Source organism: Balaenoptera musculus, chromosome 13, assembly GCF_009873245.2.
Source record: "Balaenoptera musculus isolate JJ_BM4_2016_0621 chromosome 13, mBalMus1.pri.v3, whole genome shotgun sequence".
Taxonomy (NCBI): Eukaryota; Metazoa; Chordata; class Mammalia; order Artiodactyla; family Balaenopteridae; genus Balaenoptera; species Balaenoptera musculus.
In genome coordinates, this window is record NC_045797.1 from 9,675,014 (window position 1) to 9,691,045 (window position 16,032).

At 43.0% G+C, this 16,032-nt stretch overlaps 1 protein-coding gene across 7 annotated transcripts in view; it reads right to left on the reverse strand.

Moving 5' to 3' along the window:
- Positions 1-15,810, reverse strand: part of NCAPH (non-SMC condensin I complex subunit H) — a 38,258-nt gene extending 22,448 nt beyond the window's left edge. For 5 of the 7 annotated variants that reach the window (XM_036873840.1, XM_036873838.1, XM_036873845.1 and 2 more), the window contains exons 1-6: positions 15,686-15,798; positions 6,354-6,597; positions 6,099-6,189; positions 5,307-5,399; positions 4,841-4,979; positions 4,239-4,363 (exon numbers count right to left, since the gene is read on the reverse strand). In XM_036873840.1, coding sequence (XP_036729735.1) covers positions 4,239-4,363; positions 4,841-4,979; positions 5,307-5,399; positions 6,099-6,189; positions 6,354-6,597; positions 15,686-15,704 — 711 coding nt within the window. In that variant the 5' untranslated portion in view covers positions 15,705-15,798. Of the gene's footprint in view, positions 1-4,238; positions 4,364-4,840; positions 4,980-5,306; positions 5,400-6,098; positions 6,190-6,353; positions 6,598-15,685 lie in introns of all 7 variants that reach the window. The other 2 variants (XM_036873844.1, XM_036873839.1) reach the window with 1 other exon arrangement.
- Positions 15,811-16,032: the final 222 nt, after the last annotated feature.

Genomic DNA, 16,032 nt, shown 5'->3' on the forward strand with positions numbered 1-16,032 from the left:
CTCCAACACTTTCCTCCTCTATACTCACTGTCAGTTGAAGATCTGGCTTGTTTCACTGATGGGGGTGGGGGTGGGGGGTGGAAGGGGAAGCACAACCAGAAGAGAATATCCAGAATGCACCCATGTGCACACACTCAAGCCCCACCTCTCATCAGCCACTGTGCTCCTCAGACAAGCCCCATCCAAGCCGTCCAATCCTTGCCCTTCTCACCTGCTCGAACACCACCCTAGCATTTCTCCTCCCTTTTCTGCATCATCAATAATTCCTTCTCCACTAGACTGTTGCCATCAACAAGTAAACATGCTGTTAATTCTCCCATTTAAAAAAACAAACAACAACAAAAAGGCATTTTTCACAGAACTAGAACAAATAATTATAAAATTTGTATGGAAACACAAAAGACCCCAAATAGCCAAAACAATCCTGAGAAAGAAGAACAGAGCTGGAGGATTCACACTCCCAGACTTCAGACTATACTACAAAGCTACAGTAATCTAAACAGTATGGTATTGGCACAAAAACCAGACACATAGATCAGTGGAACAGGATAGAAAGCCCAGAAATAAACCCACACACTTATGGTCAATCTATGACAAAGGAGGCAAGAATAAACAATGGGGGAAAAAATGATCTCTTCAATAAGTGGTGCTGGGAAAACTGGACAGCTATATACAAAAGAATGAAGTTAAAACACTCTCTAACACCATACACAAAAATAAACACAAAATGGATTAAAGACCTAAATGTAAGACTGGAAACCATGAAACTCCTAGAAGAATACACAGCCAGAACACTCTTTGACATAAATTGTAGCAGTTATTTTTTTGGATCTGTCTCCTAAGGCAAAGGAAACAAAAGCAAAAATAAACAAATGAGACCTAATTAAACTCAAAGGCTTTTGCACAGCAAAGGAAACCATTGACAAAATGAAAAGACAACCTACTTGACTGGGAGGAAATAACTGCAAATGATATGACCGATAAGGGGTTAATATCCAAAATATATAACAGCTCATACAAGTCAATATCAAAAAAAAAAAAAAAAAAAAAAAACCCAATCAAAAAATGGGCAGAAGATGTAAACAGACATTTTTCCAAAGAAGACACACAGATAGCAAACAGACACATGAAAAGATGTTCAACACTGCTAATCATCAGAGAAATGCAAATCAAAACTAAAATGAGATATCACCTCACACCTGTCAGAATGGCTATCATTAAAAAAGACGATAAACAGGGACTTCCCTGGTGGCGCAGTGGTTAAGAATCTGCCTGCCAATGCAGGGGACACAGGTTCAAGCCCTGGTCCGGGAATATCCCACATGCCGCGGAGCAACTAAGTCCGTGCGCCACAACTACTGAGCCTGCGCTCTAGAGCCCGTGTGCCACAACTCCTGAAGCCCGCATGCCTAGAGGCCATGCTCCGCAACAAGAGAAGCCACTGCAATGAGAGGCCCGTGCACTGCAATGAAGAGTAGCCCCCACTCACTGCAACTAGAGAAAGCCTGTGCGCAGCAACAAAGAACCAACGCAGCCAAAAATAAAAAAAAAAAAGACCACAAATAACAAATGCTGATAAGGATGTGGAGAAAAGGAAACCCTTGTATATAGTTGGTAGGAATGTAAATTAGTGCAGCCACTATGGAGGGTTCCCAAAACACTAAAAACAAAACTACCATTTGATCCAGCAATTCCACTCCTGGGTATATATCTGAAGAAAACGAAAACACTGATTTGAAAAGATACATGCATCCCAATGTTCATAGAGGCATTATTTACAAGAGCCAAGATATGGAAGCAACTTAAGTATCTGTCAACAGGTGAATGGATAAAGAAGATGCTGTGTATATGTGTGTGTGTGTGTGTGTGTACGTACACACACACACACACACACACAAACACACACACACAATGGAATACTACTTAGCCATAAAAAAAAAATGATGTTTCGCTGTTTGCAACAGCATGGCTGGACCTCGACATGGCTGGAGGTTATTATGCTTAGTGAAATAAGCCAGAGAAAGACAAATACTGTATGTTATCACTTATATGTGAAATCTAAAAAATAAAACAAAGGAACGTATATAACAAAATAGAAACAGACTCAAAAGACATAGAGAACAAACTAGTGTTTACCAGTGGGGAGAGGGAAAGGGAAGGGGCAAGATAGGGGTAGGGGATTAAGAGGTACAAATTACTATGTATAAAATAAATAAGCTACAAGAATATATTGTACAGCACAGGGAATAGAGCCAATATTTTATAACTTTAAATGAAGTATAATCTATAAAAATTTTGAATCACTATGTTGTACATCTGAAACTAATATAACATTGTAAATAAATTACACCTCAAAAATAATTTTTAAAAATTAAAAAAGAATATACTGTGCAAATATTCCCATGTCAATAAATACTACAACATCATTCTTTAAAAAAAACAAAAACAAAAACAAAAAAACACAAAAACTCAGGACCTTACTTTCCCCTCCATTTGCCATTCCATTACTCGGCCCCAATTTATAGCAAAACTCTTCTAAAAAACTGCCTCCCTTCCCATTTGTTTCCCACTGCCCAATTCATTTTGAAAAATTTCAAACCTATAAGAATGTTGAAATAGTAATATGAATCTCTGTGTAACTTTTACCTAGATTTCCCAACAGGTAACATTTTTCATATTTGCTTTCTCCCTGTCCCCGACAACAGAACCTTCTTGGAAGTAGATATTACAAGACTTTGCCTCTCTGGCAGTTATTAAGCTATTGCCACTCAGCGCCAAACCTACCTTCTATACTTTGCTCTGTGATGCTGGGTTGGAGACCACACTTCAGCTGTGCCAGCAGCTCCCTACTGGGCTCCACCAAAAGGGGGCACTAGAGGGAGATGGCAGGGCTGGAGGAAGGAGAAGGGACCCACTTCTTTCTGCAGGATTCCTGTTCCCGGGAGTGTCACCCAGCAGTGATTCACCACCCCAGCAGCAGCAGGTCCTACCTGGGCAGTAGCTGAATTTAACTTGTACTTTTTCCTTATACTCACAGAACCAACCTCGTTGGGTGCCAATAAGAGACACCAGCACCAGTGGGCATTCCCTCCTCAGACGTCTGGGTCCTGGGCCCCCAAGCCCCTCCTCGAAACTCAGGGACACCAGCATCAGCCAAGCAGCACCCCTTCCTTGGAGGTCTGAGCTGCAGCTCCCCAGGGCCCCTTCGCCAAGCTCACCATGGCCTCAGGCTGCCATATTTGACATGGTTGACCACTCCATCCTCCCTAAAACCCTCATTTCAATACCACACTCTCCTGGTCTTCCCCCACCTACTGGACGTTTCTTATTCAGCTCTCTGAACTGTTAAGACAGGGGTATCCGGGCCCAGTCCTTTTTCCACATACACTTATTCTCTTGGTGATCAATTCCAGTCTCGTGACCTTAATTACTAAGGTAAGAGAAAGAAAGAGAAAGGTAAGAGAAAGAAATAATCTAGTCCACCGTTGGTGGGAGAGTAAGTTGGTATAACCTTTTTGTGAGGGCAATGGAAATTTCATGTCTCAGAATTTTCTTACAAATATACTCCCAGAAGAATGCAAACAGGTACAAGAATGTTCACTGAAATTGTTTTTAATAGCAAACATTTTTTTTTAAATTGTAGCAATATCTGTTTGCTTTAAATTAACTGCTAATTTATAAAGAGGCCTCTGGTACCATTCCTTTAAGCAGATTCCTCAGGATTTGCTAAATCATGTAAGGTTGTTTAGAGCATGGATTCTGGAGCCAGACCACTTAGTTTCAAATCCCAGTTTACTTACTAATTACATCATCTTGGACAAGTTACTCCACAGCCCTGCACCTCAATTACCTCTTCATAAAATGTAGCAAGGATGTTGTAAGGACAGAATGGGTTAACACAGGTCACGGGCCTTGGGCAGCACAGTGTGCCTGGGAGACACACAATAAATGTTAGCTGTCATCACCACTGCTGCATGTACTACAGAAGAAAATTAATATTTTAATCAATTGGTTTTCTCAGTAATTTGCCATCTCGTTCTACTCAATCATTCTGAAATATTGAGGGAAAAGCAGGGACCTACCCCTGTCAGTCTTCGCTGTAAAGCTAAAGGATGACAATGCAGAGACACCAGTTGAATATTTTACTCCCTGGAGGCCTGAACAAGCACATAGCCCCAAGTTTCTGCCACTGAGCCTCTGAATTAGTCAGAGACTACACTGGGCACACAGTTTCTCACCTCACACTTTCGATCTGCTTCGGAGACATTGAGGTTGTTTATATTCTGCTCGATGGTTTTGTACAAGTGCTTCTTCCTTGGCTTTGGAGCCTTCTTGGTTGTTCCTGTTTCGGTTGCACTTCCATCTACAAGGAGTAAGACCGTGCACTGCAGGGGCTGCTTTGGAGCATGTAACTGAACTTATCAATTCAAGTTCTTCAACACTCTAGAGAGTGATCATAATTAAAACACATGCCATCCCCTCAAGGCAGCAGGCACGTCTAATCTGCAGCTTAGGGAGAAACCAAACTACTAGATTAAGTATTTGGTTTCTGATACAAGTCAATTTCCAAAGACCCCCCAGATCAGAAGCTCCCTATTTGGTGATGTTTACTCAATCTTGTCTAAATAAAATCTAAAAGCTTTTATAAGGTCCTTCTCTTTTCCAAAGAAAAACAAATCTAGTGTTTGAGTATCTTCTCAAATATAATTCTGAAAATGTCCATGTCTTCAACAGAATGAGAGAAGTGATTTCTTGTGACTTCATTTCAGTATGTTACTCAAATAACTACCTGCTACACCCTTTAAAAAAGCCCCTTACATCCAGATCCCAACCCATGTACCTGCACCATGGCCCTCTTCTTCTTCCGGAGATGGTGCATCCTTGCCCAGCCCACCAAGGACTTTGTATACATCAGCATGGACGGCATCTACGCGCACAGCATAGATCTTGGTGCTGGCATCCAGAGTGCCAGCAGCCACCTAGTCAAACAAGCAGAGCTGTACTCATGGTGATCATAAAAAAGGAGCAGCTGAACAGGCAAAACACAGCAATCTGCATAAAATATGTACTTGCCCTTAAGAAAAAAATGACAAAGATTCCCCTAACACAGGGAATAAAAAAAAACATAACAGAAAGATATTTTCTCTACATTTCATCAGTTAAGGAAAGAAAGTAAAGTAGCTAATAAAACGTCTTAAACAAGGAAGGCTCTCATGTATTTGTAGAATTCAATTATTGTGCTATGCTAAGGATTAGCGATCACTAGCATTAATTCAGATGCAAGAGAAGGTGAACATCCTTCTTACTTTAAAGTTGGTCGGTTCGGCATCTTTCTGTTTAAGAATCTCTGACATAAAATCAATCAAGTGCAAGCCAAAAGCGTTCTTGGTGGTGATTTTCTGAAAACAGAAAGTTTTAGAAAGGTTTGTTATTTATAGCCTATGCTCACATAAATAATGCCACCCTGTCATGGGAAGCTAAGCTTTTAAACAGGAATATCCCACATCTCAACACAGATATCCATTCCCACAAACGTCTGGTGATAGAGCTAAATCCACGTGTGTACTTCCTCATTCTCAAGGTCTGGAGTGACAGCACACAACTCCTGAGTGTTCTGTGTGCAGGTCCTGTTCTAAGCACTGACACAGAGGGGCTCAGTGACCCTCAGAACAACTCTCAGGCAGGGACTATTCTCATTCCCATTTTACAGAGGAGGACCACCCTGCAGCACAGTGGCTGAGTGACTTGCCAAGGCCACACAGCTTTGTAAGTGACAGGATTCCAACTCAGGCTAGATCTAGGGCTCACAATTAGCCCACAACCCTACTATCTATCTACTATCTAGCTCCAGAACTACACCATTAACCCCTAGTGTGCTGCCTCGTGACACACCGCAGGGGGCAGGCAACTTGTCAGAGGGGCACCAAAGGCCTATAAGAAACAGTAAAACCACACTGAAAACACCAGCACTGAGAAGAGTCGCTAGAGAATAAAAATGCACAATCACTGATCATGCATTCTCTACAGAATCAAGAAGACTAGATTTCCTCTCTGATCAAGCTGCAAAATCTTCACTGATTAAACCGGCAGATACTCACATTTTCAGCAGACAGTTTGATACAGGTGGAGTAATGCTCAGTAATCTGTGTGTTTGTAAACTTAGGAATCGTAGCTGAAACATCAACATTCCTAAAGGAAAGAAAAAACAAAAAACAAACAACTCTGGCAAGGATCAACGACACTGGATCTTCTCAAAATCCAGACCCAGAACCCACAAGGTACTGTGGTGATGCAAACCCACGTAACCCACGTCAAGGTGGCCACCACAACAAGGCAGCCCAGCGCCCACTCACCTACTGGAGGGGGAGGCCAGCAAATGAGGCGAGTCTGTGCTGAACTGCAGGTCAAAGACCCTGGAGCGCCTCCGCTGCAGCCGCTCCTTCTCGTCGTCATTCTGAGGAAAGTCTTCAAGGACTGGGGTGCCAGGAGTACTGAGAGGGGCCTTCCTGGGCAGGGCCATGGAGAACACCTGCTCTGAAGGTGAGGAGGTACTGTGGTGGCATCCACGGGTCCCTGAAGGAGAGTTCTTCATTGTGGCTGACAGCAGTGGAACAAAACACTTGCTCAGGAAACCTTCAGCAGGACATTTCCTACGTCTAAACAGGGGCTGGGACCTGTCCCAGGGTGGAAGTTCACAGCACATTTCCCACCAAGATCTTTTCCAACTCTAATATTCTATGGCTAGAACCTCTGTAGTTCGGGTTTCTTGTGGGGTGATGGGTTTCTGATGCTTCCTGCCAATCTGGACAAATATCCACTATGCAGCTACTGTAAACCTAAAGCACTATATGGGATATAACACTGGTAAGAAAAAGTCGCTGCCTCTGATAAGCTCACAAACCAGCAGAACAACAGATATATATAACCATGATGCCAGGCAAGAGAGAAAAGATAAGATGCTGACATAAGGATGAGGGATGGGCTATCATGTCCGACAGACTAGGTTCTAATCCCAGCAGGGAGACAGAATAAGCAACACAAATATGTAAACTAAATAGAATATTCCAAAGAACTGCCCACAGATTACTTGCTAACTGCAAAGGGAAAAATGTCTTTTGCAACGAAAGACCTAGCAGTCACCACGTTAACCAAACAATCAGATGTAGCCTCTCTAAAAATGAGACAACTTGAAACTTACTCATCTCCTTACGGGACAAAATATGAAATTCAGAGCATCATCTGTAAAATACTTTTGCCAAATATGCTTAACCTAAATTTAACCAAGACTTTAAATCTAACTTCCAGTTTATAAGAAATATAAGGGGGCTTCCCTGGTGGCGCAGTGGTTGAGAGTCTGCCTGCCAATGCAGGGGACACGGGTTCGAGCCCTGGTCTGGGAGGATCCCACATGCCGCGGAGCAGCTGGGCCCGTGAGCCACAGTTGCTGAGCCTGCGTGTCTGGAGCCTGTGCTCCGCAACAAGAGAGGCTGCGATAGTGAGAGGCCCGTGCACCGCGATGAAGAGTGGCCCCCACTTGCCGCAACTAGAGAAAGCCCTCGCACAGAAACGGGCACCCAACACAGCCATAGGTAAATAAATAAATGAATAGAAATTAAAAAAAAAAAAAAGAAATATAAGGGCTAGAGGAACAAGTTAAATGATATCAGAAGAAAACATTTAGACAAATCCAGAATATGGGACAGTTAGCTCTTAAAAAAGTCAATGTCAAAAAAAAAGAAAAAGAAAAAAAGAAAAGTAGGGGATTCTTCTTGAGCAAAAGAAACCAAAGAGTCATACAAACCAAAAACAATGTCTGAACTTTCAGCCAATCCTTGGTCAAACAAAAAAATTAACTATAAACAACATTTTGGGGATAAACGGCGAAATCTGGAATATAGTCTGGATATCAGGGAACATTAGGGAATTGATTTTTATTTTCTTAGGTGTGATAATGATATAATGGTATGTAGAAGAATATCCTTACTTTTGGAAGATGCATAGGAAACAATTTAGGGGTGATATGACATGGTGTGTGCAACTTTCAAATGAATCAGTCAAAACTCTGTGTGTGTGTGTGTGTGTGTGATAGAGAGGAAAAATATGGCAAAATGTTAACAACTGGGTTTAAGTTGTGAGTCTGAGGCTATTTACTGTCTAAGTCTTTCAATGTCCCTGTATGTTTGAACACTTTCATAATAAGAAGTTAGAAAATGGATGGCATGTTAGATGGAGATAAAAGCCATGGGGAAAAGTAAAGCATGGAAGGGGAATAAAGAAGACTGGGGAATGGAGGTGGGAGGTCATTTTTAATATAGTGGTCAAGGAAAAATTTTTAATATAGTGGTCAAGGAAACGTTTCAGCAAGAAGGTAACATCAGAATCAAGACCGTGCAGATATTTGCAGGAAGCTACATGGAAGCAGGGGAAACAGCAAGTACAGAGGCAGGAACATGCCTGGCATGTCTGAGGGGCCAGTGTGGCGGAAGCAGTGAGAGGGAAGCACGGAAGTGAGAGAGGTCACAGGGTGTCAGACTTGCAGGGCCTGGTAGGGCAGGAGCACCAGTCAGTCAGAATAAGGGAGGGACAACCGGTAGGGGTGTATAAGCCTTACTTATGGGCCACTGTAAAGACTTGGGCTTTCATGAGCAGTGAGAAGGGAAATGATTGGAAGGTGGTGAGAAGAGGAATAAAGTGATCTAACTTATGCTTCACGAAGATCCCTATGGCTATTATGTTGAAAACTGAAAGGACAAGCAGGAAGACCAATTAGGAGGCAACTACCAACAACCAGGATAAGAGATGCTGGTGGCTCACACCAGAGAGGGGGCAGTGGAGGTGGCAGGCAGTGGTCAGACGCCGGATATAGTCTCCAGGTACAGCCAACGTGATTTCCTGATGGATTAAACGTGGGGCATGAGAAAAAACAGAAGAATGAAGGATAACTACAACACTACCCTGAACAACTGATAAAATGGAGTTGCCAGGATCTGAGAGAGGAAGACTACAGGAGAAGCATATTTGTGGGGAAAGGAGGCAAGGTCAGGGCTCAGTTTGGGGCCTGCTGGATTTGAGAGACTTACTAGTCATCCAACTGGGGTAGAGAGGCAGATATTTAAGTCTAGAGTTTAGGGGAAAGTTCTGGGCTGGATATATAAACGTGGATGTCGTAAGCATAGAGAGGGTATTCAAAGCCATAAGACTAGACGAGAAGACCAAAAAATGAGGATAGATAGAGAAAAGCAGAAGGCCGAGTCCTAGAATACTTCAAAAGTTTAAAGAGAAGGAAACGAGGAATCTGTGAAGAGATGGGGAATGTGTAACTAGTGAAGGAGAGTGTGGCATTCCACAAGTAGGTGAAGAAGATATTTCAGGGGAGGAAGGAGTAATGAACTATGTCAAATGCAGCTGACAGGTCAAATGCGATGAGGATTGATAATTAGACTTAGCAACCTAGAGGTTATTGACAAGAGCAGTTTTTCTTGAGTGCAGGGTGACAAAGAGAAAGTCAAACAGGCACAGATTCAAGAGAAGATAGCAGGGACAAAAAAAGAGAGAAGATGGAAGAAGAGAAAACGGAGACATGGTTTTCAAGGACTCATGCTGTAAAGGAAGAAGAGAAACGGGAGGAAGGCAGTTGAAAGGGAAGTTAGGTCAAGAAACTAATTTAAAAAAAAAAAAAAAAAAAACCCAGCTTGGTAGAAAAAAATGAAGCAAACAGACTGTATTAGTCTCCTACTGCTGCTATAACAAATTACCACAAACTTAATGGCACATAGAACATAAATGTATTCTCTTGCAGTTCATGAGTCAGAAGTCTAAAATCAAGGTGTCAGCAGGACTGCCTTCTCTCTAGAGGCTTTACGGAAGAATCTGTTTCTTTGCCTTTTTCAGGTTCTAGAGGCCACCTACAATCCTTGGCTTATGGGCCCTTCCTTCCATCACTCCAACCTCTTGCTTCTGTCATCACCTCTCCTTCTCTGACTTTGGCCCTCCTGCATCCCTCTCATAAGGACCATTGTGATTACACTGGGCCCATCCAGATAATCCAGGATAATCTCCCCATCTCAAGATCCTTAACTTAATCAAATCCACAACTGAAATCATACCAAGCATCTTTTCCGACCACAACGCTATGAGATCAGAAATCAATCACAGGGAAAAAACTGTAAAAAACACAAACACATGGAGACTAAACAATATGTTACTAAATGAACCTTCAAGTTGCAAACTTTCAAAGATGGAAACGTGCATCTGGTTCCAGCAAGGAACCAGAACCGGTGCCATCCATGTCAGGCATGAGTGAAATTGCAGCTTGCCCTCCGTCTCCTATTGCTGATGATCCTGCAGCTCTACCATCTCCCACCTCCTCTCCCTCCTCCAGTCAGTAACGCTTCTTTCCTGTTCACTCGATGCCAGCCCCTGTATGCCAGCTATTGTACTGTACTACTGTACTTTTCAAGGAAGAAAAGACTAAAAATGTTTTATTTTTCATATTCTTTATGTATTATTTGTGTGAAAAGTATTAGAAACCTATTACAGTACAGTACTATATAGCCGATTATGTTAGTTGGGTACCTAGGCTAACTTTGTTGGACTTACGAACAAACTGGACTTACGAACGCGCTCTCAGAACGGAACTCGTTCATATGTAGGGGACTTACTGTAGTTTCCTTCTGCTGCTGGGACAAATTACCACAAATTTAGTGGTTTAAAACAACATGAATTTATTCTCTTACGGTTCTGGATTTTAGAGTCTGAAAATGTGTATCCCAATGTTTCTGGGATATTGTCAAGGTATTCGTAGGGCTGGTTCCTTCCTGAGGCTCTGAGGGCAGAACGCCTTTTCTGGCTTCTAGGGGTGCGTTTCTTACATTTCTTATCTTGTAAGAAATAGGCACCTTCCTTCATCTTCCCAGCCAACAGCTTAGTGTCTTCAAATCTCTCACTGTTTCTGTCTTCACACTGCCTTCTCCCTCTCTGAATGTTGTAGCAGTGTTATTTGTAATAGTCAAATAGTGGAAACAATCCAAATACCCATCAACCGGTGAATGGACAGACAAAATGTGGTTTATCCATAAGACTGAATACTATCCAGCAATAAAAAGAAATGAGTTATTAAAAAAAAAAGGATCACTGAGGAAATCAAAAAATACCTAGAGACAAATGACAATGAAAACATGACAATCCAAAACCTATGGGACACAGCAAAAGCAGTTCTAAGAGGGAAGTTTGTAGCAATACAATCTTACCTCAGGAAACAAGAAAAATCTCAAATAAACAACCTAACCTTACACCTAAAGCAACTAGAAAAAGAAGAACAAACAAAACTTAAAGTTAGTAGAAGGAAAGAAATCATAAAGATCAGAACAGAAATAAATGAAATAGAGTCAAAGAAAACAATAGCAAAGATCAATAAAACTAAAAGCTGGTTCTTTGAGAAGATAAACAAAACTGATAAACCTTTAGCCAGACTCATCAAGAAAAAAAGGGAGAAGACTCAAATCAATAGAATTAGAAATGAAAAAGGAGAAGTTACAACGGACACCACAGAAACACAAAGGATCATAAGAGACTACTACAAGCAATTATATGCCAATAAAATGGACAACCTAGAAGAAATGGACAAATGCTTGGAAAGGTACAACCTTCCAAGACTGAACCAGGAAGAAATAGAAAATATGAACAGACCAATCACAAGTAATGAAATTGAAAACTGTGATTTAAAAACTTCCAACAAACAAAAGTCCAGGACTAGATGGCTTCACAGGCGAATTCTATCAAACATTTAGAGAAGAGTTAGCACCTCTCCTTCTCAAACTATTCCAAAAAACTGCAGAGGAAGGAACACTCCCAAGCTCATTCTGAGAGGCCACCAGCACCCTGATACCAAACCAGAACTCAGCCATAAAAAAGAATGAAATAATGGCATTTGCAGTGACATGGATGGACCTAGAGATTGTCATACTGAGTGAAGTAAGTCATACAGAGAAAGACAAATATCATATAATATCACTTATATGTGGAATCTAAAAATATGGTACAAATGAACCTACTTACAGAACAGAAATAGTCACAGATGTAGAAAACAAATTTATGGTTACCAAGGGGGAAATGGGGGGGGGGGAGGCATAAACTGGGAGATTGGGAATGACATATACACACTACTATATATAAAATAGATAACTAATAAGAACCTACTGATTAGCACAGGGAACTCTACTCAACACTCTGTAATGACCTATATAGGAACAGAATCTAAAAAAGAGTGGATATATGTATATGTATAACTGATTCACTTTGCTGTACAGCAGAAACTAACACAACATTGTAAATCAACTGTACAATAAAATTTAATTTAAAAAATGTTAAAAAATCATATCCACAAAATCCCTTTTACCATGTAAAACAACATACAGGTTCCAGATATCTTTGAGAGGGCCGTTATTCACAGAGATCATGCAGAAGAAAGGGTAAAAGTTGCTGAACAATGTACTCAAGCAGGTAAAGGGGCTGCCTTGCTGAGCGCATAGAGTCCATCCACAGCAAAAGGAAGACTGAGGACACAGGCAAAAATGCAGGTAGGGGAGAAGGTGCACTGGTGGACTTGCGGATATCTTTTGATTGCTTTTATTTTCTTAGTAAAATAGGAAACCGCTAGGGACTTCCCTGGTGGTCCAGTGGGTAAGACTCCACGCTCCCAATGCAGGGGGCCGGAGTTTGATACCTGGACAGGGAACTAGATCTCTCATGCATGCCGCGACTAAGAAGTCCACATGCCGCAACTAAGACCCGGAGCAGCCAAAATAAATAAATAAATAAATAAATATTTTTTAAAAAATGAAAGAAAGGACACAGCTAAAAACCAAAAACTCAGCAGGTAAGGGTGAGGGCTGGGGAGGAGGTACTGGAGATTTCAGGAGAGAAAGGAAGATACGAAATCACCATCTAGAAGGAGAGTGGATGAACCAGGGAATACAGCGTGAATGCTGGGCAGCTTTAGGGTCCCCTTGAGACCACTGGGTGCGAGCAGAGTAGGCAGAGTTGGGATTAACCAGAGTTGTGATTTTGTCAAGCAAGTGTAAGGAGGCAAGAAGAGGGCAAAGGGTTTTGGGCATATGAAAGGGAGGGATTACACCAAATGACCATTGAATGTAAGCTAAGTAAGGAGGGGAACAAGGGCAGAGAGATGAGAGACAGTGAAAAGTAGAAGAATACAGGTCTGCTGGGTCAAAGGATTGTTGAAGTCGGGGAACAAGAGGGAGTAAGCTGGAAAGACAGGAGTGACTGAGAGGCGGGGTGCACTGAGATGACACAGTGGCGCAGCTGTTGATAACAACAAGGTCTAGGGTGTGACCACGGTGATGAGTGGCTATGGCCTATGAGAGTAGGCCAAGAAACAAGATCCTTGGAAGGGAGAGATGAAGGAACTGAGAGACCTGGGGGGGAGAGTTTCCAGATTTAAGAATCAGAAGGCTTGGCTTCAAACTCCAGCTCCTTCACTTACTAACTGGAGAAATTTTAAGTGAATGCTCTAAGGGTTTGCTTCTTCATCCTCCAAAGGAGAATAAGAATGTATATCTCAGCTGGTTCAGAATTGGTGATATGAAAAAAATATGCATAATGTAACGCACATTTTATAGTAACACATTAAAAATAGTGACACACAACAAACAGTAAAAAGTTGCCCATGTAAGGGGAAGGGAAAGAATGAAGAGTGGGGATAAAAGAGAATTAAAAATACAGGAACAGGGGCTTCCCTCGTGGCACAGTGGTTGAGAATCTGCATGCCAATGCAGGGTACATGGGTTCGAGCCCTGGTCTGGGAAGATCCCACATGCCGCGGAGCAACTAAGCCCGTGCGCCACAATTACTGAGCCTGCGCGTCTGAAGTCTGTGCTCCGCAACAAGAGAGGCCGCGATAGTGAGAGGCCCTCGCACAGAAACGAAGACCCAACACAGCCATAAATAAATAAATAAATTTTAAAAAAACAAAAAACAAAAGTAAGATTACGCTAGGCAGATAACTTAAAAAAAAAAAAAAATACGAGAACAACTTCACATGTTTCCCTGATAGCTTCCCACAAGCTAAAGAGTATGATTAACATGACTCTCAGCTGAGGTCAAAACAAACAAAAAAGAAGAAAGTAAAAATAGGAAGGAGGCAAGAGACAGTTTTAGAGACTGAATCAAGAGGACTTGTGACTACTTGAATGTGGGCACCGCAACCAATGTAAGTAAGGGAGTTGGACCTTGGGATAAGAGAAAAACAGAAATAGAAAGCACTAAAGGAGGAATGTGTCCAAGAGGGGAACTCAAAATGGGAATTAGAGGCACGCCTTATTTCTCAGAATTGTCTTTCCCTGATTTCTCTCCTTCCCTTTACCATTATACATTCATTCATTCAGCAGATGGTTACTGAACTCAAAAACACTTTCGGTATCCACTTCCTCAACTCCTACTCATTTTTCAACCCCTCTGTTCTGGCTCCCACGCCCACCACCACAACTTCATGTTGCCAAACCCAATTGTCACTTTTCGGGCTTCATCCCTCTTGAGAGTCAACAGCACTTGAAACAGTTGACAACACTCTGCTTCTTGAAACACTCTTGGCTTCTACAACACCACTCTTTTCTGAATTTTTCTAGCTCTTCCTTCTCTAACCAGCTTCTAAATGTTGGTCCCAAGTATTTTCTCTGCAGGGTCTTCCTGGTGTTCTCACCTGTTCCCATGGTTTTGCCATCTATATGATGATGATGACCAAATTTACTTCTCAGTCCACAGGCCACTTCCCTGAGCAGCCCATATCACTGCCCTGAGTGTCCAGCTCTTATCCACGTGATTATTGACCCTTTCACCTGACTCAGGTAAGTCACTTACCACGTCCAAAATGTAACTAAATTTCCAAACCTCTTACCAAGACCTACAAAGGCCCTGACTACCTGCCCGACCTCACTCACTGTTCAGTTACAAAATCCTGGTCCTCGCCCATGTCAGCCTCTTTCTCTTTTGCCCGTTTTTTGTACTTGCTCCTGCCTGAACACGTTCCCCAGAATCTGCTTAAAGATCTTCCCTGACTCCCTAATCTAAAGTGACCCTCCCCCGACTCTGCTTTTCTCAATCTGAGTGCTCAGCCTCATGTGTAATTATTTCGTTTCCTGTCTGTCTCCCGAACTAAAACACATGCTCTAAGAGGGTGGGATCTTATCTGTTTTGTTCTTTGCTATATCTATGCATCTGACAAAGGTTCTGGCCCGAAGGGGGCACTCAATACTAGTTGAATGAATGTAAAAATAAATGCATACGTGTTAAACATACAGCAGTAACCACAATACTTCCATGGCCCTGAACTAACGTGCATTCCAGGAAAACCTCCTTTTAAAGGAAGAAACACCGCGCAAAGTGTAGGAGCCCGGGGGTAAGGCGTCCCACATCCGGCTCACAGCGGGAAGAGCGGCGCGGGCCGAAGCCGCGTCCTGATTGGCCGAACGCACCCGTCCGCCCACCCTGCGCCGGCCCTCCTCTCCCGCAGCCCGCCTGCCTCTACTTCAGCCGACGGAGAACAAGGCCAACGACGAGGCCGAGAATACCCGCTCTCCCAGCTCAGGCCAGCCCGCCAGCCCCGCCGCCCGGAGCACCTCTTCGCACCGGGCCCTTCCCGCCACGCCTCCCACCCACTCAGCCTCACCGGGGCAGGGAGGTCCCATCTTCTCCTCCGCGTCTCCAGAGTTGGTTTTAAATCGCGCGCCGAGACGCCTGAGCGCAATAACGGCCGTGATGACGCCACTGTGGGCGGAGCCAGAGGCGCGCCTGCGCAGACTGCCTTGGTCCTCCGCGCGGAAAAGGTAGTGCGGCGCCGCGTGGAAGTGAGACGTCAGGTATTGAGCGCTCCGAGCTCGGGTCCTGTGGGTGGACTGTAATGGATCCATGGACCACCCCCCACCCAACCTCCCCGGAAATAGTATGAAAACTCCCTCCTTTGGAGCGCTAGACGCGGAACTGGGCGCTAGGGACCCACCCAGCGTGGAGCAGAGC